Source organism: Camellia sinensis, chromosome 11, assembly GCF_055761805.1.
Source record: "Camellia sinensis isolate YWXY chromosome 11, ASM5576180v1, whole genome shotgun sequence".
In the NCBI taxonomy this organism is placed as follows: Eukaryota; Viridiplantae; Streptophyta; class Magnoliopsida; order Ericales; family Theaceae; genus Camellia; species Camellia sinensis.
In genome coordinates this window covers 169,962,712-169,984,187 of record NC_138971.1, presented here as the reverse complement: position 1 = coordinate 169,984,187, position 21,476 = coordinate 169,962,712, and the positions used below count along the sequence as shown (strand labels likewise).

The 21,476-nt window shown below is 35.7% G+C and overlaps 3 protein-coding genes across 4 annotated transcripts; 2 read left to right on the top strand and 1 right to left on the bottom strand.

The window, feature by feature from the left end:
- Positions 1-329: 329 nt before the first annotated feature.
- On the top strand, positions 330-1,795 carry LOC114303193 (protein LURP-one-related 4). The gene is made up of 3 exons (XM_028248334.2): positions 330-608; positions 723-956; positions 1,397-1,795. The coding sequence occupies exons 1-3, from the start codon at positions 369-371 to the stop codon at positions 1,529-1,531; spliced, it is 609 nt and encodes a 202-aa protein (XP_028104135.1). The 5' UTR covers positions 330-368; the 3' UTR covers positions 1,532-1,795.
- An 8,443-nt stretch (positions 1,796-10,238) lies between these two features.
- LOC145788734 (protein LURP-one-related 4-like) lies at positions 10,239-11,442 on the top strand. The gene is made up of 3 exons (XM_028248333.2): positions 10,239-10,558; positions 10,660-10,896; positions 11,026-11,442. Exons 1-3 carry the CDS (start codon positions 10,331-10,333, stop codon positions 11,158-11,160), a joined length of 600 nt encoding a protein of 199 aa, XP_028104134.2. The 5' UTR covers positions 10,239-10,330; the 3' UTR covers positions 11,161-11,442.
- Positions 11,443-13,584: 2,142 nt separating this feature from the next.
- LOC114303192 (uncharacterized) lies at positions 13,585-19,388 on the bottom strand. 2 transcript variants are annotated; one of them, XM_028248331.2, is made up of 9 exons: positions 18,870-19,388; positions 18,148-18,348; positions 17,934-18,056; positions 17,718-17,755; positions 17,512-17,626; positions 15,190-17,343; positions 14,822-14,977; positions 14,185-14,264; positions 13,585-14,072 (listed from the first exon to the last, which is right to left on the bottom strand). In XM_028248331.2, exons 1-9 carry the CDS (start codon positions 18,945-18,947, stop codon positions 13,880-13,882), a joined length of 3,138 nt encoding a protein of 1,045 aa, XP_028104132.2. In that variant the 5' UTR covers positions 18,948-19,388; the 3' UTR covers positions 13,585-13,879. The 2 variants fall into 2 exon arrangements, with proteins under 2 accessions (XP_028104132.2, XP_028104133.2); XM_028248332.2 differs by having other exon boundaries at positions 17,512-17,620; positions 18,870-19,384.
- Positions 19,389-21,476: the final 2,088 nt, after the last annotated feature.

Genomic DNA, 21,476 nt, shown 5'->3' with positions numbered 1-21,476 from the left:
AAATTTATATTCAATTCTTTGTATACACTTTGAATTTCTTTTTATAAAGTGGTGATGTATCACATTTCAATATTAAAATATTTAAATCTCACACCAATCTTCATATTAATAAATTAAAAAAACAAAAAAGTGTGCGCGCGCGCATATATATATATATATATATAAAGATTAAGAATTTTAAATTAAGAGTTTTAATAATTTAATTGGTGTGCGAGTCTCATGTGATGTGATGTTTTGATTTTTTGATTTTGATTTTCTACTTTATTAGTGTTTTTTTAGAATTCCCAAATTAAAGAAGGTATAATTTCGGTATATATAACATCTTTAAGAGGTCTCCACCTAAAAGCCCAACTCTCTTGTCCTCTCTCATGCTTTCAATGGCTAAGATTCATCCTCAGAGACCTACATGTTCTCCTAACTACATGACTTCAAGAAGAGAAACATTCACCATATGGATGAAATCACTTGTGTTCCATGGCAATGGCTGCACGGTCTTCGATTCGAATGGTGAAATTGTTTATCGTATCGACAACTACGAAAAAAAGAGCAGCAGTGAGGTCAATCTCATGGATCTCCGCGGCAAAGTTCTCTTCTCTATACGAAAAAAGGTATATATATAGCAAGCAATGTGTGGCACCATTTTTTTTTTTTTTTTTTGGTTTTTTGAAAATGGGTGTGATTGACAATTTTTCTTTGTTTTTGTTTTTGTGTTGGTTTTGCAGAAACTAGGGTTGTTGGGACATTGGGATGGTTATAAATGGAGTGGCAGTGAAGGGAAAAAGGAGAGACCATGGTTTCAAGTGAGAAGAAACAGTAACAACATTTTGAGGAGAGACATGGATTGTCATGTTAGTTTGGGGTGCGATAAAGCTCAAGCAAATTGCTACAAGATGGTAGGATTGGCTGGGAAATATGCATTCAAGATTACAGACGGTGATGGCAAAGTAGTTGCAGAGGTTAGTCCAAGTATGGGTTTAGGGCAATAACTGTGATTTGCGAGTGATTGCAGATATTTGAGGTTTATTTTGTAAGAGTCGTCTTGCCTGGGGGAGATTTTTCATCATAAAAAAATTTAAATACATTGGTAGTCTTTTAAGTATGTAGTCTATGTCATTTTGATCCCGATATTTCTATTATGTCAATTTGTTTATCAACTTATCTATTTATATTTATGGAAGCAGTGTTATTTTGGTCCAAATTTGGATGAAAACGATGCTGGAACCATTTAAACACAAATTAAATAAGTTTTTGACATAATTGAAATATCAGGAATCCAAAAAAATGAATGGTTTTTTAGGGTATTCCATTAAAATCGATTTTTTATTTTTTATTTTATTTTTATTACTATTTATCAAATTAATGATAATAATAATTGTTGTGAATTGGGGATGTGCAGGTGAGACAAAAGCAATTATCTTCAGGAGTTGAGTTGGGAGATGATGTGTTAACCTTAGTTGTGGAACCCCAAACAGATCATTCCCTTGTTATGGCTCTTGTGACTGTCTATGGATTGATCAAACATAAGATTTGAATGATGAATTCAATCACAAGAGATCATCAGAAGATGTGAGATGCAAAAGCAAGACAAATATTGTACTATTTTGTCTATTTGAGCAATAGGGAGGTTATATTTGTATAGGAAAGAGAGAACAAAGAAACAGCAATTTTTCATATTATCATTCTTTTTGTTTAGGGTAGGGACACCACGGTCTCTTGAGTCGAAAAAGCTCTGGGGACTCGGAAAATTTTGTAATTGTTGTGTTACTTGGTTATATATGATTAAAAATTTCAAATGGATGATGATGTTTCCAAGAAATTCATGTTGAAGACCAATAATAAATTCTTTTATGTCTATGCCTAATTTTATCACAAACGCTTGTAACTTGTAATTTAAAATTTTGAATTCATTCATAATGTTGTGGCAAGATAGTGAGGTCCTATATGATTGAGTATATGACAAATTTGTAAAATTTCTAAGATTGTGCGATTGAGAGGGTTTGTAGAGATTTAGGGAGATGAAAAAATAGTGAAGGCATTATTTGTGAGTGGGGAAGCGAGTATATTTCAAGGCTTAGTTACCCTTAGCAGAGCTTGGGTATTGGTGTTGGATTTTTGGGCATTTTTGATATCATAGTTGTACTTTATATGGTTATATATGGTCCGTTTGGTAAGAAAATTTGGGTTGGGTTAGGATTATTTTAACCACAAAAAGATAAAATAAGTTTTTTAGCACAATAAAATAAAATGTCACATTCAAACCATAATTATTTCATTTTTTCTCTTACAAAAGTTCAAAAAACCCATCTCAAACGAGCCTTTTTAACCCTAGGCTAAAATAGACGAAAAGCTAAAAAATCAATCCACATCTCAAACGTAGGCATTGTGAATTTATCTTTCACTCATAAACATAAGCGCGTTTTTGTTTCTCTTTAATGTGTGTTTGTGTTTCTATTGGCATTTGTGAGATGTCAAATAATCCCAACACGAGGCCATGGGGTGGTTTGAGATATTCTAAATGAGTGTACTTTTGACTTTTTATAAAAAAAATATATAGAAAAGTAGAGAAAGTAGGTAGAGAAGTAGAAAGGAAATGTTGATTTATGTAGCCCAAATAAGTGTGTGTATACAAAAAAAATGTACTTTTTTAGTACATGCCAAACGTCTATAGTGCTTTGAGAAGATAGTTAAAAGTTGACTTGTTGACCTCTTAAACTTTTTTTATTATTTTATATGAAAGATGATGTGACTCAAAATGGATTAAAATTAGCTTTTGACTTTTAATCAATACCCCCGGAATTGAGAGGTTTTGAGCTTTGTATTTTTACCGTGCATAGTAAATTTGATCTCCTTCTCCTCCCTGGACGTAATCACTTTTTTTTTTTTTTTTTTTGAACTAGTAATCACATCGTTGAACTACGTATATTTGTTTTTTCTATGTATAATTTATTTTTCTTTTCTATATGAATTGACACATTTCAATTCTTGCATAACAGCTCCAACAAATTATTAAACGAAGTTTTTAGGAAACTATGTATGCATCTAAGTTGACAATGAAAGATTAAATTGGATAAGGATAAGCAGTAACCACTGTCAAGAGTTAACAGTAACCCCCCTGTACATTTTCAATCCTCAAGAAAAAACCACAAAAATAGTTTTTTTTTTTTTTTTTTCAAAAAACAGATAAATCGTTAAAGTAGGGGAGAAGCTGCATTTCTATATTCTAACTAACATATAATACAAATGCAATATTTTGGATTCTTGGAAGATGCCACAGTAGTTAGCACTCCAACATCATCATCACTGACCATACATAAATACTATTTTCATTGATGGATTTACTTTTTTTCTCTCAATAATATATCTCTTAACTTTATGATTCAAAATAAAAAGAGAGGTTTAATTTCCACCACATACAATGCAAGCATACCAACTATAAACCGATATCAGTTGAACCAATCATATCGACTATGAACCAGTGGTATCAGTTGTGCATAGACTAGGAACTGATACATATAAACGAATCAGCCTATATACATAGATGTATATTGTGTGGGTGATTTTCCGACCATACTGCCCGTTTAGTAACCAGCTAGAGAGCACTGACAGAATAGATGGCACCTGACTGACCTGTAACAGAAATATAAGAATCCCGCGGTGGTTTCGACCACCCGGGGGCACTCCGACGATCAAGTCAGTATATCTCTCAAAGATAAATCAAGTACTAAACTCACAAGCTTGAGTATAAAAAACATACCTTAGACCCATGGGGGTGCCCAACACAATCCTAGTCCCAAAAGGAGCCTGACCCTAATGGATTTAGGATTACTGCTAATCTGGGATTCTCAGTGGGATTAGGATAAACTCTCTAAGAGTCTTATCTTTACCCAAACTGAAATCTTCTCCCAATCTAGGACTCTTGTCCATATCGAAGTTGAGTTCCCTCTTCATTCTAGGACTCTTGTCCCTTATCCGCTTATCTCGGATTCCGATATCTTCGGAGATAACCTCGGCCTTGCCGAGATCACCTCGGCATCACGACCAGGACATGTGGCACCTCGGCTGACACGTCGGCGTCACCTTGCCACGTGTTGGTACTCAGAAAATATATCCCCACAACTGCCCCCTAGGTTCTATTACCTCGGCATTCTGAGGTGATGGAACCTACACTGTTCGTTCATCTGTGCCTCTCTGTCCAAGATCAAACTCGCCGACCTCAAAGTTCCCTGGACCTTACTGTCCACTTGTGTCAAGTATCAAGATTCATGCTTTCCAAGCTGCTTGAAATCGCACCTCCTAGCCGAGGTTCTGGTTCCATTAATTCGTAAACTCCAAGAGCTTTTGTAACTGCTCCACTCACACTCTCTGGTGAGTTCCCGATTTCCAGTCATCTATTTGACTCCGGCGATTTTCATATCGGCGTTCATTTCTCTTGGTAGGTTCATAAACTCTTTTATTAAGCTCAATCTTTCATAACTCTTCTGAATCCGTTTACTTGCCCTCTGTGTTCTTCTATTTTCGTCTGTTTTCAAGTCTTGAATTGTTTAATCACCTGACACTGTTCTTGTCATATCCGCTTTCTGTTGCTATTATCATGTTTGGTTCATTACTTTCTTGTTTCTTCACATACTTACTTAGTGCATGTGCACTTGGCTTTATTTTTGAACTTTGTCATCTTCTTGACTATTTTTATCTTTTTTCATTCAATCCTCTGGCTTTTTATCTTTCTAGCTCTTTTGCTTAAATCCGTCATTGTTCCAAGCTTGAGCTTTTGCAACTGTCTTCGTTCCTCTCCTCCGGTGAAGCTTACGTCATTCTGTCATTGTCGTCAGACTTCGGCAATTCTCATTCCAGCTTCCCTCTTTCTGGTAAGCCACTGTTCCTCATGATTTTATTTCTTGTTGCTTTCCAAGAAGCTCTGCTTCATTGTTAATCACCATTGCTTGTTTTACCCGTTATTTCCAAATCATTTTCTTGAATACACATTGTTCACACATCTGTTGATTTTTACCACTGTTCTTGGCTTAACATACTTGTGCAATCTTTTTGTCTTGATTTCTTGATAGCTTTATTATCATTCTTGATTACGAATTACATTCATATTTCTGTTTTCTTTCAATCCTTGCCTTCAAACTCCGAGGTGCCAATCACCAAGAAGAGCCTTGATTAAACACTTCAGGAGATAGAGGCTGAGCTCGAGGCCGAGAAGGCTGCTGAGAAGTCTTCCCAACTGTCTTCTATATCCTGCCATTGATGCCGAGTAGTTTTGTTTTCAATTCTCTTTCTTCTTCTTTGGCTGAGCCTAAGCCGAGAAGAAAGAAGCGCTCTTCGTCGCCCTCCTGGACGAGGATTTTCTTCAGTGTCTCTTCACTCTTTTCGGCTGGCTCCTTGCCGACATCATCTAGGACCTCCATGTCCTCGTCTTCAATTTCTGCCTTCCCTGGTTCCCGAATGTTCGCAGGTAGTTTTCATTGCTGCCATGGAGCAATTCTTTGCCTGCAGTTGGTCTCCTCTGACTTCTTCAATCCCATGTTCTGTGGGGAACCGCAATAGTTGATTTAACGTTGAGGGAACTGCCCCCATTGCATGCAACCATGATCTTTCCAAGATTTGTAAGGAGATGGAGTGTCGATGATGGTGAATTCTGTTGTGATCTTTCTGGTGCCAGCCTGCACCTCCAAGCTTACTGCTCTCAGTGGCCATGCCGGCCTTCCATTGAACCCAACCATTGGGCCATTGGATTGCTCCATATCGTCTAGATGAAGGCCGAGCTCTTTGTAACATCGGATACACATGATGTCATAAGAGCTTCCTTGGTCAATCAGGGTGCATTTCACTTGGCACTCCCCAACCTAGAGGGATACTACCAAAGCATCATTATGCGGGTGCTGGACCATCTCGAGGTCGGCTTCGGTATAAGACACTACTGGTCCCAAGCATTCATCTGCCCGATGTCTCTTGTCCCCGACTTGGTAGACATATTGCAGGTGCTTTCACCTTCTGAGTCTCCTCCCCAATTTCGTTCTCGTTGACCCTCGAGTGAATTATATTAATTACCCGAGGTCTTTCTGCCTGAGGTTGTTGTGCTGGGAGAGGCGGAGCTGCTGGCGCCCGAGGCAGTTTTGCCTGTTCTTCCCTTGTTCTGGTCTCATCGACGAGGTCCCTTCAGATTGCCTTGCCTCATCAGATCTTCTAAGTGTGCTTTTAGTGTTCTGCAGACCTGAGTCATACGCCCGCCTTCAACATATACCTTTAACTGTGCAATCTCCTCGGGGTTACATACCTCGGGTATAAAACTTTTGCTTCGGCAAGATACTGACCTGTAAACTTTTCATAAATTCTAACAAGTGTGAAGCATATACTACTCAATGTTAACTTTGCAAACTTTTTCTCAAGCTTTAACAAGTGTTTAAACGGTGATCTCGGTTTAGCCTACTTGTAAATTGCTACAAATTTCAACATGTGTTAACATATACTGTAAATTTTTCTCAAGTTATAACAATGATCTACTTGTAAATTGCTACAAATTTCAACAAGTGTTTAAACAATATACTTAGTTTTTGCCTCAACCTGTAAATTGTTACAAATTTCAACAGATGATCACATGTCGGCTTAACATTATCTTGTAAATTGCTACAAATTTCAACAAGTGTTAAGCATCTTCTTTGGTTGGATCAACCTGTAGATTGCTATAAGTGTTTAGCAATAACCTCGGCTTTGCTTCAACTCGTAAATTGCTACAAATTTCAACAAGTGAAGAGAAACAGTCATCCCAGCTTAACTTCAACTTGTAAATTGCTACAAATTTCAACAAGTGAAGATAAAGAACCAGCTTAACTTCAACTTGTAAATTGTTACAAATTTCAACAATTGAATTAAGGAATAATCTCAGCTTAACTTCAACTTGTAAATTGCTACAAATTTCAACAAGTGAAGATAAGGAGCCAGCTTAACTCCAACTTGTAAATTGCTACAAATTTCAACAAGTGAAGATAAGGAATCAGCTTAACTCCAACTTGTAAATTGCTACAAATTTCAACAAGTGAATTAAGGAATAATCTCGGCTTAACTTCGACTTGTAAATTGCTACAAATTTCAACAAGTGAAGATAAGGAATCATTTCAGCTTAACTTCGACTTATAAATTGCTACAAATTTCAACAAGTGAAGATAAGGAATCAACTTAACTCCAACTTGTAAATTGCTACAAATTTCAACAAGTGAAGATAAGGAACCAGCTTAGTTTAACTTCAGTTAAACATCATTTTCGGCTTAACTTCGGTTAAGCATTATCTCGGTTTAACTTTGGTTAAGCATCATCTTCAGCTTAACTTCGGTTAAGCATCATCTCGGTTTAACTTCGGTTAAACATCATCTTCGGCTTAACTTTGGTTAAGCATCTTCTCGGTTTAACTTCGATTAAACATCATCTTCGGCTTAACTTCGGTTAAGCATCATCTCGGCTTAACTTCGGTTAAGCATCATCTTCGGCTTAACTTCAGTTAAGCATCATCTCGGTTTAACTTCGGTTAAACATCATCTTCGGCTTAACTTCGGTTAAGCATCATCCCGGTTTAACTTCGGTTAAACATCATCTTCGGCTTAACTTCGGTTAAGCATCGTCTCGGTTTAACTTCGGTTAAGCATCGTCTCGGTTTAACTTCGGTTAAACATCATCTGGGCTTAACTTCGGTTAAGCATTATCTCGGCTTAACTTCGACTAAGTATCATCTCGGCTTAACTTCGGTTAAGCATCGTCTCGGTTTAACTTCGGTTAAACATTTTCTGGGCTTAACTTCGGTTAAGTATCATCTCGGTTTAACTTTGGTTAAACCTCATCTTCGGCTTAACTTTAGTTAGGCATCATCTCGGTTTAACTTCGGTTAAACATCATCTTCGGCTTAACTTCGGTTAAGCATCATCCCGGTTTAACTTCGGTTAAACATCATCTTCGGCTTAACTTCGGTTAAGCATCATCTCGGCTTAACTTCGGTTAAGTATCATCTCGGCTTAACTTCGGTTTAAGCATCGTCTCGGTTTAACTTCGGTTAAGCATCGTCTCGGTTTAACTTCGGTTAAACATCATCTGGGCTTAACTTCGGTTAAGCATTATCTCGGCTTAACTTCGGTTAAGCATCGTCTCGGTTTAACTTCGGTTAAACATTATCTAGGCTTAACTTCGGTTAAGTATCATCTCGGCTTAACTTCGGTTAAGCATCATCTTGGTTTAACCAACTTGTAAATTGCTACAAATTTCAACAAGTGGTAAACGCATTCTTCTTCTCTCTGCCCCCCAGTGTGAACTTAAAATCCACTTGGGTTCTCATCATACATGTAGCTTCGACCTTGTCGCCGAGGTTTAATTCAAGCTGAGGTTGTCGACCTTGGTTTCTCTATTGATCTTACTTGGCTCCAACCTGAGTTTGATTTTCGGCCTCGCATCGGCGAGCCATTTCTCTTTTCTTGTTCCGATGCCTTTGTTCCCGGCATGTCCTCCTCGGCCCTAGCATACTTCTCAATTCTGGCCAACTTTAATCTGATCTTGTGTGTTTCCTTTTTATCTTCTGGGATCTGAGATCTGCTCATTGTGCTCTTCTCTTCTCGGACTCAGGTGCCGAGATCTTATCTTCTGGAATCTTGGATCTGCTCACTCAGGTTGAGCTCTTCTTTTCTCGGACCTACTCATCTAGGCCGAGATCATGTCTTCTGGGATCTGGGATTTGGAGTCCGGGATCTGCTCACTCAGGATGAGTTCTTTTATACTTGAATGTTATTTCCTTGGGAGTGCTCATGCCCCCTGTCTTTGCATCCCTTCTGGAAGGGTCTTCGTTCCTCCGCAGGTATCTATCCTTCCATACTTGGAGGTCATCTTCGTTGCTTCGATCTGTTGTCTTTGGTACGTCACCTTCCTGGCCGGCTTCTTTCACTCCGTGACTCTGGTCACGAGTGTCTGTGTTGCTATTGTCCCCTTCAACGTCGAGATCGATAGGTCTTCCACTCCCAGCAGGAGCGTAGTCTCTAATCTGATCATTCTGTCTGTCATTGGCTATCTATTCTTCTTTCTTTCCCACAGACGGCGCCAAATTGTGTGGGTGATTTTCTGACCACACTGCCCGCTTAGTAACCAGCTAGAGAGCACTGGCAGAATAGATGGCACCTGACTGACCTGTAACAGAAATATAAGAATCCCGTGGTGGTTTCGACCACCCGGGGGCACTCCGACGATCAAGTCAGTATATCTCTCAAAGATAAATCAAGTACTAAACTCACAAGCTTGAGTATAAAAAACATACCTTAGACCCATGGGGGTGCCTCTCTTTTATAGCCAACACAATCCTAGTCCCAAAAGGAGCCTGGCCCTAATGGACTTAGGATTACTGCTAATCTGGGACTCTCAGTGGGATTAAGATAAACTCTCTAAGAGTCTTATCTTTACCCAAACTGAAATCTTCTCCCAATCTAGGACTCTTGTCCATATCCAAGTTGAGTTCCCTCTTCATTCTAGGACTCTTGTTCCTTATCCGCTTATCTCGGATTTCGATATCTTCGGAGATAACCTCGGCCTTGCTGAGATCACCTCGGCGTCACGATCAGGACATGTGGCACCTCAGCTGACACGTCGGCGTCACCTTCCCACGTGTTGGTACTCAGAAAATATATCCCCACATATATATATATATATATATATAGGTTCACAAAGAAAACCAAATTGTTGTTTTAGAATGAGTTTTAGTTACAAGTGAAAATATATCATATTCAACATTTAGATTCCTTTAATTACATAATATTTTCTTAGCCACCAAACAGATCATCAGTACTTAAATATATTTTCTGTCTTCGCAAGCATACCAACTATGATATGAACATCCAATAGTCAACCAAGGAAACCCCATCAATCCTGGTTATATATTACTTGGTAACCAACATCAATAATACAAATTAATAACAACTTCAAGTCATATATCTCGTAAATAATATGGTTTTTCAAATTTATATCACAATATATTTTATTTGGTGTAACAATAAAATTATCGAGAAAAATATTGCAATTAGTCCCTCTCCCTAGAAATTGAAAGTTCTCTTCATCTTCCCGCTATACTTGTTTAATACTCGTATTTGCAAGTACACAAACATTCTCTTAATGTATACTGGTGTTTTAAACGTGGTTGATCACATATGATATGATCAATCCCTCTACTTCCATTATATATATTTTAATTATCTACATGACTGATTAAATAGTTTTCATATGTGTTATATTTCTCAACCTAATATTTTTGAAGCATATAAAAGAAACTAAGTAGTCTTTCACGGCAAGCACAACTTTCTTTCAAATGGCTAAGGTCTATCCCTACTCACCCACTTCTTCTTCGTCGTCATCATCAGAAAGAGAAACATTTACAATATGGATGAAATCACTTGTGCTAAATGGAAATGGTTGCACAGTGTTTGATTCAAATGGTCAAATCATTTATCGTGTAGATAACTATGACAGCAGGTGCAGCGATGAAGTCTATATCATGGATCTTCGAGGCAAGGTTCTCTGTGCTATATTTCAAAAGGTACAAACAAGAGTTGAATTTATTTACATATATATGATTGTAATGTTAAAATTGTGACAAAAATCTGAGACGGGTTTTCATGCTTTTATCAATTCACGCAGAAATTACAGATTTTTGGGCGTTGGGACGGATACAAAAGTGACGGTCAGAAAATGATGAAGAATGAGAAGCCATGGTTTCGAGTCAGAAAGAACAGAAAGCTTCTAAAGGGAGGAAATTCAGTGTGTGAAGTCACCATGGGATGTAACAAAGCTCAAGCAAGTCTCTACACCATTGAAGGACTGAATAGTAAATCTGCATTCAAAATAATAGATAGCAAGCAACGACTTCTCGCAGAGGTTATTAAGCCTCTGGCTAGTCAATTTTTATCTTTCTTTCTTTTTCTTTTTTCTTTTTTTTGATGGAGGTCTTAGTTTTGTTTAAATTTATTGATTTTGATATTAATAAACGTATATATAATTTTACAGGTAAAGCAAAAGCAATCTTCTTCAGGAGTCATGTTGGGGAATGATGTGTTGAGCTTGGTGGTGGAGCCTCATGTTGATCATTTACTCATCATAGCCCTAGTAGCAGTGTGTGGACTAATTAATCATAAAATGTAAGCATATATATATATATATATATGGAGGGCTCTACACCCAACGTTTGTCAAATTTAGAAGATTTTGGATATGAGAATAGCAAAATGGTAAATATGGGTTCGATCCAACGTTGCCAGATTCGTTCTGAAAGATCCATGTTCAATTGTTGCACATTTTACACACTCCCCTACATCATCAGAGGTCAAGCTTCATAAGTGGAGAGATTTTAATCTAAGAGGATATACTTCAATTGTAAATTCTTCCGTTCTTTAACAAATAACTGAGATTTCTCCATTGCACAAAACCTTAAATTCGCTGACTTTGGAGTTCATCTAAATAACATACTAAGGTTTGTTAGTTATAACTTTTTGCAAGTTGAAAGTTGATAATCACAAAGAAGATAAAAGCATTCCTCCCTTAATTTCTCAATAATATATATATATATATATATATATGTATTTTATTTAAGTTATTTTTGCCTAATAAGTTATAATCATAAGCCGTATCAAATACTTGATTGCCAACCAATATCAAATACCTTGTAATCTAGAGAATTTTAGCAGCTTTGCATATACAGATTTGCCAAAACAACATTTTAGTATAGTCTTGTGGAGCCAGAGTTGACTGGCAATACTGGAAGATAAACACTAAAGTATTTTTAATTTGTAACATATATAAAATTAAGCTCAAAAGAATTATTCAATGAATTTATTAGCTATCATGCTGAGTTGGAATAGAAACAGAAACAAAAATAAAAGGCACTTTCCAAACCAAAAAAAATGATGTTCTGATAGATGCTAACAATTAGATTCCAAAATAGAAAAAGACATAGGTGCACCTCTAACAGCTTTGATGTTATGTGCTTTTGGGTTTTGGTAAAATGGTCCTACTCCTCTCACAATTGGATTCCAGTCGACTAGAGAGAAGTCGAGTGTTTGGCAAAAGGGTCTGGCTCCTCTCTAACTTAGACTATAGTCACGGCATGGGAGAGAAGCTGAGTGCTTGCAATTACAGTATATTTGAGTGTACACTAAAGATATAAAACACCTCACAAAAATGCGAAGCATCATGAAAGATTTTCAATTATATGATTGTTATTGTCAGAGTATCATTTTTTTTTTTTTGTTACCACAAACGCTTTAATATCTTTTAATTTTTGGAGGGCTTTGATTGTTTTCAGCATTGCTTTTTACCTGAAATAACAAGTATTTCCCAGAATAAAAAAAAAAAAAAAACTGATAGGCATTCTATTAATGCCCTCCAAACTTAAATAGGTTCTTTTCCCACCTATTCTCAGCAACCAAACAGAGCAATAATGAAATTGATTTCTTCTCTAGGTTTAGATTTCACAGTAACCTGTTACCAAACACAGTTCAAGACCTAGCAACAAGAGCCCCTTGGTATCCCCCATTCAGCTACCTTGTTTTCCTCTAGTTAAGTAATAAAATCAAAGAAAATCAAATAGTTGAACCAATAGAGATTTAATCTTTCTTTGTCTTGGAGTAAGAAGTTTCAAACAAAACCCTTTTTCTATATTTAATTTCATGCACCCTATTTACCACAAAAAAAAAAAAAAAAAAAAGAGGCCCCAAAATCCTATCATCTTCTCTAATTTTTTCTGGATCCAAATATTATATAGGTACTTAGATAGGATACTTTGAATGTACTCAGATCTGAATAAATTATGTTCATATCCAAACACATGACTTAAATTTGGTTGGTCATATATGACCAGTTTAATATATAATAGCATTTCCTATATAATAATACCATGAACTACCATATATTCCAACTTCATGATTAGATGAGAATGACATTTAAACCACAACTTGGCTCAACAGTAAGGCTAGTCATTAGTATCTTATTGTGGTGGATTTGAATCATACGAACAATCTCTTCAAAAATGCGGATAAGACTGCATACATTTTAACGAGAGCCTCTCGTACACTGAGTCGTCTTTTTATTTATTTATTTATTTATTATGGCGATGACCTTTGACTCAAAGTGTTTATAAAATGTTCATGTTCTTAAAACCAAGCACTTGGAACACACAAAAGCACCAAAGTTTTTCTTCATCTACAAGCAAAGTTTTTGAGAAATTGGAGCAAATCTCAAAAGGTAAAACTGTTAGAGTGTATAATTTAATCCAAAAGTATGTACCTACGGCTGTGGACAGAGCAGATTGTGAAATAGGTTCATTTAACTAAAATTGAAAATAGTAAGAGAGAGCTTTGTTGAGTTGATTTAACTTGAAAGAGCTCTCTATCTTGTTGAACTCTACTGGGCATATCCCAAAGGTAATAATAGATTGGTTTTCAAGCATCAAAACTAGAATATTTGACAACTATTTAAGAACACCCACAATACCAAATTACGATTCAAGAATGGATAATTGTTAATTGAACGGATAAAAAGAAGCCAATTTGTATAACTTTCGACACATAAATTGAAAGAATACATAAATGATAGAACTGACATAATTATCCGTACAAGCTATAATAAGATTACAAAAAGAACAAGGATTAGACACCGAGGCAAGTTTTTTTTTTTTTTTTCCTTTTTTGGCCAAGGCACACCTACCTATATATGGGGAAACTATTTGTATTTTTATACTTTATCCAATGAGGAACACAATAAGTATCTGAAAGAAAAAGAAATGTATTACAAATATACGTATGATTAGGCGGGGATGCTTTATCTATGAACTGTTTCCAATTTCCAGTTTCATGGGAAATTTTTTTTTAGCTCTTTTTTGCATTCTTAAGGTTCCGTACTGTCATTACAAGCTGTTGTCTCTCACCTTCTACCTCTGCAAACTTGAGACTTATCTCTGAATATCTCTCTTGCATTTCTTTTAGTTCACCTTCCATTGATTTGTTCCTCTCCTTCAGTAATGCCATTTCATTTAATAATTCCTTGAGGTTCTCTTGATCTCTGCAAAAATAAAGAAAACAGATCAGAAAATCTAAAAATTGATTGGGATTAAGAGCAAAGTTAGATCAATTCCGGCTCAAAGAAAATGAAGTCATATCCCAATGAGTTGTACCTTCTCAAATTTTCATCCATAGTTTTCACTTCTTCATGTATACAACCATTTGCGGGAATGGCCTCAGAAACTTCAGCTACCTGCATCCAAGATGAGCCATTGCCCTCAGTATTGCTCAACAAAAAACTGCATGATAGAGAGAAGAAAATATTCTTGATGTTTGATTGTATTTTTGTTTTGTTTTTTTCTTCGTATTTTCAGATATAAAACACTAAAAAGTTTGAAAACACCATCATTCTGTTTTTGTGCAAAAACGACTTTTAGTGTTTCCTAAAAAGTGGGGTTGTTTTAAGAAATTACTTTAAAAAACATTTCACCAAAATAAAAACAAAACAAAAATAAATAAATAAATAAATCAAAATCAAAATCAAAATCAAAGAGGTTTATTATTCAACTCTGAAAAGAGTCCAACTTGACTACCTTTATATATTTTATTTTGATGAGGAAGTCAGTGTGCTTCACCAAACAGTAAAATCAAGAGAAAATTAACATAGAAAAGTAAAAATGTTGCCTTTATGCTAATAATGAGATTAAGAGTTTTTAACAAATGCCACAAATGATTTGCATAAAACAGTTAATGAAAGGCATTGTAGAAGCATATGCATGATTTCATCATATGAACTGCAAAGATACTAACCTTTTGGAATTGATATTCATAAAAACTAGCACTATTTTGACAGAGTTCTTCCAATCTTCTTTCTAACTCTTCAATTTTATCCTGAAGATCTTTCTCCTTCTCTAAAAATGAATTTGCCAAGGTTTCGAGTGCAGCTTCCGTCAGCTTTATCTGACCCTGGTTATGAAAGAAAATCTCTCATTGTCATTACAGTGCATAACGTAGCATTATGTTTTCTGCAGATGTTGTCGTGATTAATATATCAAGCAAATAATTTCACGAGGGCTAAACATATACAATCATATTTTGAATGAATTTAAAAATGATGGAGCTAGTGACAAAAAGATTGTCCGCCTTTGTTAATATACTACATTAAGTTGCAATTTTACCTCGAGCTGTTTTATTTTGTCCTTCAGATTTGCAGTCTCTTTAGGACCACGAGGAACAGAAGCAGATCTATTGTTCCGCAAAGAAGGTTTTGTTCCATCCAAGGCAGTCGACCGATTGTTGGAATCCTTGAGCTTCTTCTCTAAACCGCTGATTGCATCATCCTTCTTCTTTAGGTCACCTTTTAACTGAATCACCCGTTTCATCAGTTTCTCTTTCTCGGATTCATCCTCAAACAGAGAACGTTTCAATTCATTGTACTGAGATTTGAGAGTCTCCAACTCCAACTGCATATTTCCAATTATTGATTCCTTTTCACACGTTAAGTTCCTCAGAATGTTTAGTTCCTCAATTGACTTCTCTGCTTCATTCCTCAACAAAGAAATCGTGCTTTCCATGTCATTCCTTTCCTCGTTTCCTCTTTGTAGCAGCATTTCAGTTTTCTTCATCAATGTATTCATTTTTTCCAGTTCACCTTTCAAAATTTCTCTTTCTTCCACATCAACAGAAATGTTATCATTCTCCGTTTTGAGCCTTTGAATCTCAGCTCTGAGAATTATTGTCTCCTGGGAGAGAATCCTATGACTTTCTTCCCCACGTTTTATCTGTTTGGACTTATCTTCAATTTTTGACTCCATCTGTTCGATTTGATTGACCTTTAAGCTCAATTGGCTTGAAAGTTTGTGCAATGTTGCTTCATATTGGTCCTGGACTGACTCAAGCTCTTCCTTTGCTTTTCGAACCAATTCTTCTAGATGACTTTTCTGCAGCCGCAGTTCACTCGCTTCCGCCATTGCTTTTGTAGCCAACTTCTCGTTTGCTTCAAACGTAGACGTCATTTGCACTGAAAGCCTTTTAAATTCCTCCTGAAGCCTCTCTGCTGTATTCTTATTTTGCCAATGCATCTTTCTCAAGGCTTCCTCCGATCGTATGGCTCTCTGCTCCTGCTCGACTTTCGCACAGGTTAGAATCTCCAGATCTGCTTCAAACCCTCGTGCCTGCTTCTCTATTTCCTCCTCCAAACTCTTGACATGTATTTCGAGTTTAGTAACGGTGGCTAAAGAGTCCGAGAATTTGCTTGACTGCTGCTGGAGTTCACTTTCCAAGTTCTCAATCTGGTTTTCGAGTTCATTTATGGTAGCATAAGACGACGAACACTCGTACTGCATCTTCAGCTGTTCTTGCAGTTGACTTTGCTCGAGTTTATATGAAAGATCATGGTTTTCCTGCTTTAAGATCTCGTAATCAAGTGCAAGCTGCTCCACCTGCACCTCTAGCTCATCCTTATCTCTCCTATACATCTCTAATTCACTATAAAGGTCCGTGATCTTTTGCTCCAGAGCACGTGCCTCCTTGGGGTCACTATGCTCCTTAACAAGCTCTTCGAGGGCTTTTTGCTCTTCATCATCTTCCATTTCCAATAATTCTGCCAACTCCTCAGCGTTCTCACCAGTTGCAGATCTGTTGTAAATGTTAAGCGTTTCTCTATTCTTCTGCTCTAACATTTCATCTAGGTCACGCACGGCGAGAATCAACTCAGAGTTCGATTCTTGTGTCTTCTCAAGTTGTATCCGAAGATTGGCATTAAGGTCTTTCTCGTAATTTAGTTCTTGTCTTAGTTCTTCGAGAAGAGCACGGGGATCTCCTCCCTCATAAGGCAACTTGTTTTTAACTTTTGCCTCGTCCATACGTTTCTGAAAAGCCTTGAATCTTTCACATTCTTCCTTGAGAAAATCTCTCTCCTCTTTCACGCTAAGGACTTCTTTGAAGAGATCGTGCCCTCTTTTGCTTTCCTTCACAGTTTGCTTTCTCAGAGTCTGTAGTTCCAACTCTGACACTTCTGCTTGCCTAGACAACGCAATGAGTTCCGTTTTGAGCTTTTCAATCACGACATCTGAAGCCTCTTCGGACTTCTCTTCTAACCATTCCCATTGTGAACCCTGGTGCTGTTCATGAATTGTTGTAGATAAATCAGAGGTTGTTTTCTGAAGCACCGACTCATGATGGACGTTATTATTCTCAAGTCCGAATCCCCGAGGGGTGTCAAGGTCAGAGCTGCTCTCGGAACTTGACATTGTAAGATCAGATCCACTTGATGCGCGGTGGTTCCCATTCAACTCAGCAATATGTGAAATCCTCTTATTGAAAGGCCCATCCTGTGAACCACGAACAAAAAAAACAAACAACATGTTCTTACAGATTGTTCTGGTAATAAAAGTAAACTAATATATTTATGAAAAATTTCTTCTTTAACACCAAGACCCTCTCTCAAGAAGAAGAAAAAAAAAGTCTGGTTTTTGGCTAGATGGAAAATGGGACCTTACTTCGGTAAAATTGCTTTTGATGCTTCCATCAGCATCACTAATGCTTAATTGCATCCTCAAGCTTCTATCCTTGGAATTATGTCTTGTATCCTCAACTGCCTCAGTCTCTCTGAAACTAAGTACAAATACACATAAAAATCTACATATCAGAAAATTGGAACCTTGAAAAATAGTGAAGAATAAATAATGTTTTGATTTATACTCACCTTTGATCAATATTTTCCTGCATCCTTTGAATCGAAACCTGTTTCAAAAAAAAAACATATGAGGAAGCTCTAGAGCCACTAGTCTATATTAATGCACTTCAATAAACATCACATTCTGAACATTTGAATTTGAATTTGAATTTGAATGAATTGTGTTATTTATGACAAACATGAATGAGTGTGAGTGTGTTTGAGAGAGGGAGAAAGAGAGCTGACATGCAAAACAGCATCAGATTTTGCATTCTTAAGGGGAAGAGAAACAGAGGAAAGTTTAATGGCCTCGGCATAGCTCGCAAAATCAATGGAAACTTCTCCAACAAAACCAGATTTTGATGATCCCTACAAGAACCCAAGAAAGCATTACAAAAATAAATCGCTGTGTAATAAGAAAACAGATAATAGTAAGCCGTAGATTCAAAACATTTCTTACATTTGATACAACAAAGTTGTAGATTTTCTCATGAAACTTCCCCCTTTTTGGGTCCCGAAAGAACTTCACAGTTTCATAGACAGGATTCTCCCAGTAACAGTTTCCATCTTGAATTCGTGCTTTCTCTAATCTCGCTGTCGCCTTTCCAACATCCGCAGGAACCACCGATATTGTCAATGAATCCCCTCCCACCAGTGTCACCTGAACCCAAACAAAACCATCATCCCCAAATTCACTGTTTGGTTACCAAGAAAATACATCAAAACAGAATTAAAACAATAGCCATTCATCCCACCAGTGGCATCTTAACCGAACCCAAACAAAAACCATGATCCCCAAATGCATTGTTTGCTCACCAAGAAAATGCATCAACAAAACAGAAGAAAATAATAGGCATGATGAATCTCCAATTTCAGTCATAAAACCCAAAGAAACAGAGACATTTCACCTTCACTAATCCTAATCACTTTTTTTTTTTTTTTGGTTGAAGTAAACATAAACACATAACAAAAATTTTACTTTATTTTCTTACATCATATGTTTCTCAGGAAACAAACAGTGGTACATTACCAATTTTCCAATCACTTTGCCTTAAAAAATGTCTTCTACAAACCCACCAATTTCAAAGAATTCAGACTCTGACTACACCTCTTCGATTCAATGTACACATATACAAAACAAAAATATTTTTATTGGATTTAAGAAACATAAAATGGAATTACCCGAGTCGCATGGAACTGTAATTTGAAAACAAATTTGATCTTGTTCTTCTCGCTCCTCCATAGCGCCGACTTGAACATCTTCTCCTTTAAGCCTCAATTTCACATCGTCTTCCTCGAAATTAGGGTTCACCGGAGTTCCGCCGGAAAACCTCTGTAACTTCGGAGCTCCGGCGACGCCTAAATCACCATTTTCATGCCACGGATCATCATTTTTTTCAAAATGTAAATGAACCCAGTTCAAGTTTTAACTGATAAGGCCTTGAACAGGTAGATAGAGAGAGAGAGAGATTGAACTTGGAATTGGGTTGACACGGACGATCAGTGAGAGCCCAACTCGGTGAAAGATTGAGTCCTTCGAAGGGTTCGCATTGAACGCCTGTGAATGAATTAAACAATGAGCTAAGGATAAAAACCAGCAGATCTGAACAGGTTGTCACTCTCTCTCTCGTCTCTTTGTCTCTCTCTCTATATCTGTGTGTAACAGAGTCGCTTGTGAAAGTGAGGATTCATATTTTAATTGTTTTTATTTTTATTTTTTACAACCACAAAAGAAAAATGAGATAAATTGTAACGATGGGTAAATTACTTTCATACCCTCTGTAATTTATCTCTCATGTGAATTTGTTTTTTCAAAAATCTAATTATAACAAGTTTTTATCTTTTAATTTTTTAATATGATATTAATTTAGTTCAATTGATAATATTTATTAAGAATTTTGATTGACATCAAGAGTACAATGATTCATCAATAAAGAAATTGATCATTTTAAATTGAATGTTAACTCATTAATCACTTTGAGAATATTTTACTCTTTGATTTCGGATCAATATCTTAAAGAATGTTAATATTAATTAGATTATATTGATAAAATTTAAAATAAAAAATATACAAGCACAGAAAGCAAGGCGGAGGCACAGCAGGGCCAGGGGTCACGTGCCCGCTAAGTTTTGAAAACTTTTTTTTTAATTTTTTTATTGTCTTGTAAAAAATGTATTCTCTTTTTTATTTTTCTTAACATGTTCTTTGGTTAAGGGTTTATTGTGTTATTCACAAGAAGTAGTTACTTGATACTTTCGAACACTATGTGGTATTGTTTATGTAGTAGTTTAAATTAACAGTGTGGCGAAAAATATTATAGATTGGATATAATGAATTCATTATTTTCAAGTAATTGATATACCGCTTAGTGTGATTTGTGATTTTTTATGTTTTGAGCATCACATAAGGAACGTCATATGATACTCTAAGATTGTTTAATAATTTTCATTCAAAACACGTCATTTATAACCAATGGCATCTCTTTAATATTTTTCTGTCAAATAAAAATTAAATAGATTTTATAATAATTTTTGTTATAAATAATGTGTTTTTATTTTTTAAAATTAGAAATTTTGATCCATAATTTTTTGTGCTAAAATTACAAACTTACATCATCATCCCACACTGAACCATTCCACATTATTATAGAATTTTGATTTGTTCTTATTGATAATGAATATGTAATTTTTTATGTTTAAATTTATCTCATAAAATCATTATTATTTTAATGTTGCTCATGATTTTTTTTTTAAAATAAAAAATTATAATTAATAAGTACCCTTCTAACTTAATTTCCTGATTCTGCCACTGACCGAAAGTGCAAACATTTGTGAGCGGTTAATGATTCGATGATTGAATAATTCAGTCATCGTAACAATGTTGATGTGAAAAATGTAATGATAAAAATGATACAATTAGAATAGTACAGAGTAAATTGACATTAAAAAAAAAATTATTTAAGTTTTATGAAAAAAATATCATGATAAACTTCATGAAGAATCCCCATCCTTTAATTAGTTTGTAATATTTTATTATATGTATAATCTAATGATAAAGAATTTTCATAAATTTTTTCATGTTATTTTTTTATAAAACTTAACATTACTCAGACAATGACATAACTTGGCCTCTTTGTAAAAAATAATATTAGGGATCCTAAAAAAATATCATGAAATGTATCATGAGAATTTTTTATCCGTTAATTAGTATGTGATGTTTTATTATATATATAATTCAAAAGTGAAGAATATTTCGTAATCATTTTCATGATTCAAAACATTACTCCTTTATAAAAGTAGTGAATATGCCCTTACGCTTATTATAACATTTCTTGTGGGAGTGCACTAACCATATTGATCATGCTCATTTTTGGTTATGTTCCTACCAAAAACACCATTTAATTTCCAATGTTATGAAATATGAACTCAAATTGAGTGCAAAAACAAATGTTAAATCATAGAAATGCTTATTGCTGAAGCATTTTTGGAAAATCTCAACATCAACAACGTGGTGACATGTCATCCAAAAGGGATTGAGAAACTTAAACTGAAAATCATATGAAAGAATTTCCCATTAATAGGGGTACATAGGGGAATATGGACTCAGTAATTAAGCTGAAGTCTAAAAAATAATAGAAGACTAATTAATGTTCTCACAAGTCTACATAATGACCATTTCATTTACTAGCATACATGGGATGGTTAAATAATTCAGCAATACAAACTCTTCCAAGTTTGATGAAAATAGAAAAGAAAAAGAATTATTAGGCTCCATTTGGTTATGATTTT

Coding starts and splice junctions, on each gene's coding strand:
- LOC145788734 (XM_028248333.2), top strand. CDS start 10,331: ATGGCTAAGGTCTATCCCTACTCACCCACTTCTTCTTCGTCGTCATCA. Junction 10,559..10,659: donor TCTGTGCTATATTTCAAAAG/GTACAAACAAGA, acceptor CAATTCACGCAG/AAATTACAGATTTTTGGGCG. Junction 10,897..11,025: donor AGCAACGACTTCTCGCAGAG/GTTATTAAGCCT, acceptor ATAATTTTACAG/GTAAAGCAAAAGCAATCTTC.
- LOC114303193 (XM_028248334.2), top strand. CDS start 369: ATGCTTTCAATGGCTAAGATTCATCCTCAGAGACCTACATGTTCTCCT. Junction 609..722: donor TCTTCTCTATACGAAAAAAG/GTATATATATAG, acceptor TTGGTTTTGCAG/AAACTAGGGTTGTTGGGACA. Junction 957..1,396: donor ATGGCAAAGTAGTTGCAGAG/GTTAGTCCAAGT, acceptor GGGGATGTGCAG/GTGAGACAAAAGCAATTATC.
- LOC114303192 (XM_028248331.2), bottom strand. CDS start 18,947: ATGTTCAAGTCGGCGCTATGGAGGAGCGAGAAGAACAAGATCAAATTT. Junction 18,349..18,869: donor TACAGTTCCATGCGACTCGG/GTAATTCCATTT, acceptor GTTTGGGTTCAG/GTGACACTGGTGGGAGGGGA. Junction 17,627..17,717: donor CAGGAAAATATTGATCAAAG/GTGAGTATAAAT, acceptor ATTTGTACTTAG/TTTCAGAGAGACTGAGGCAG.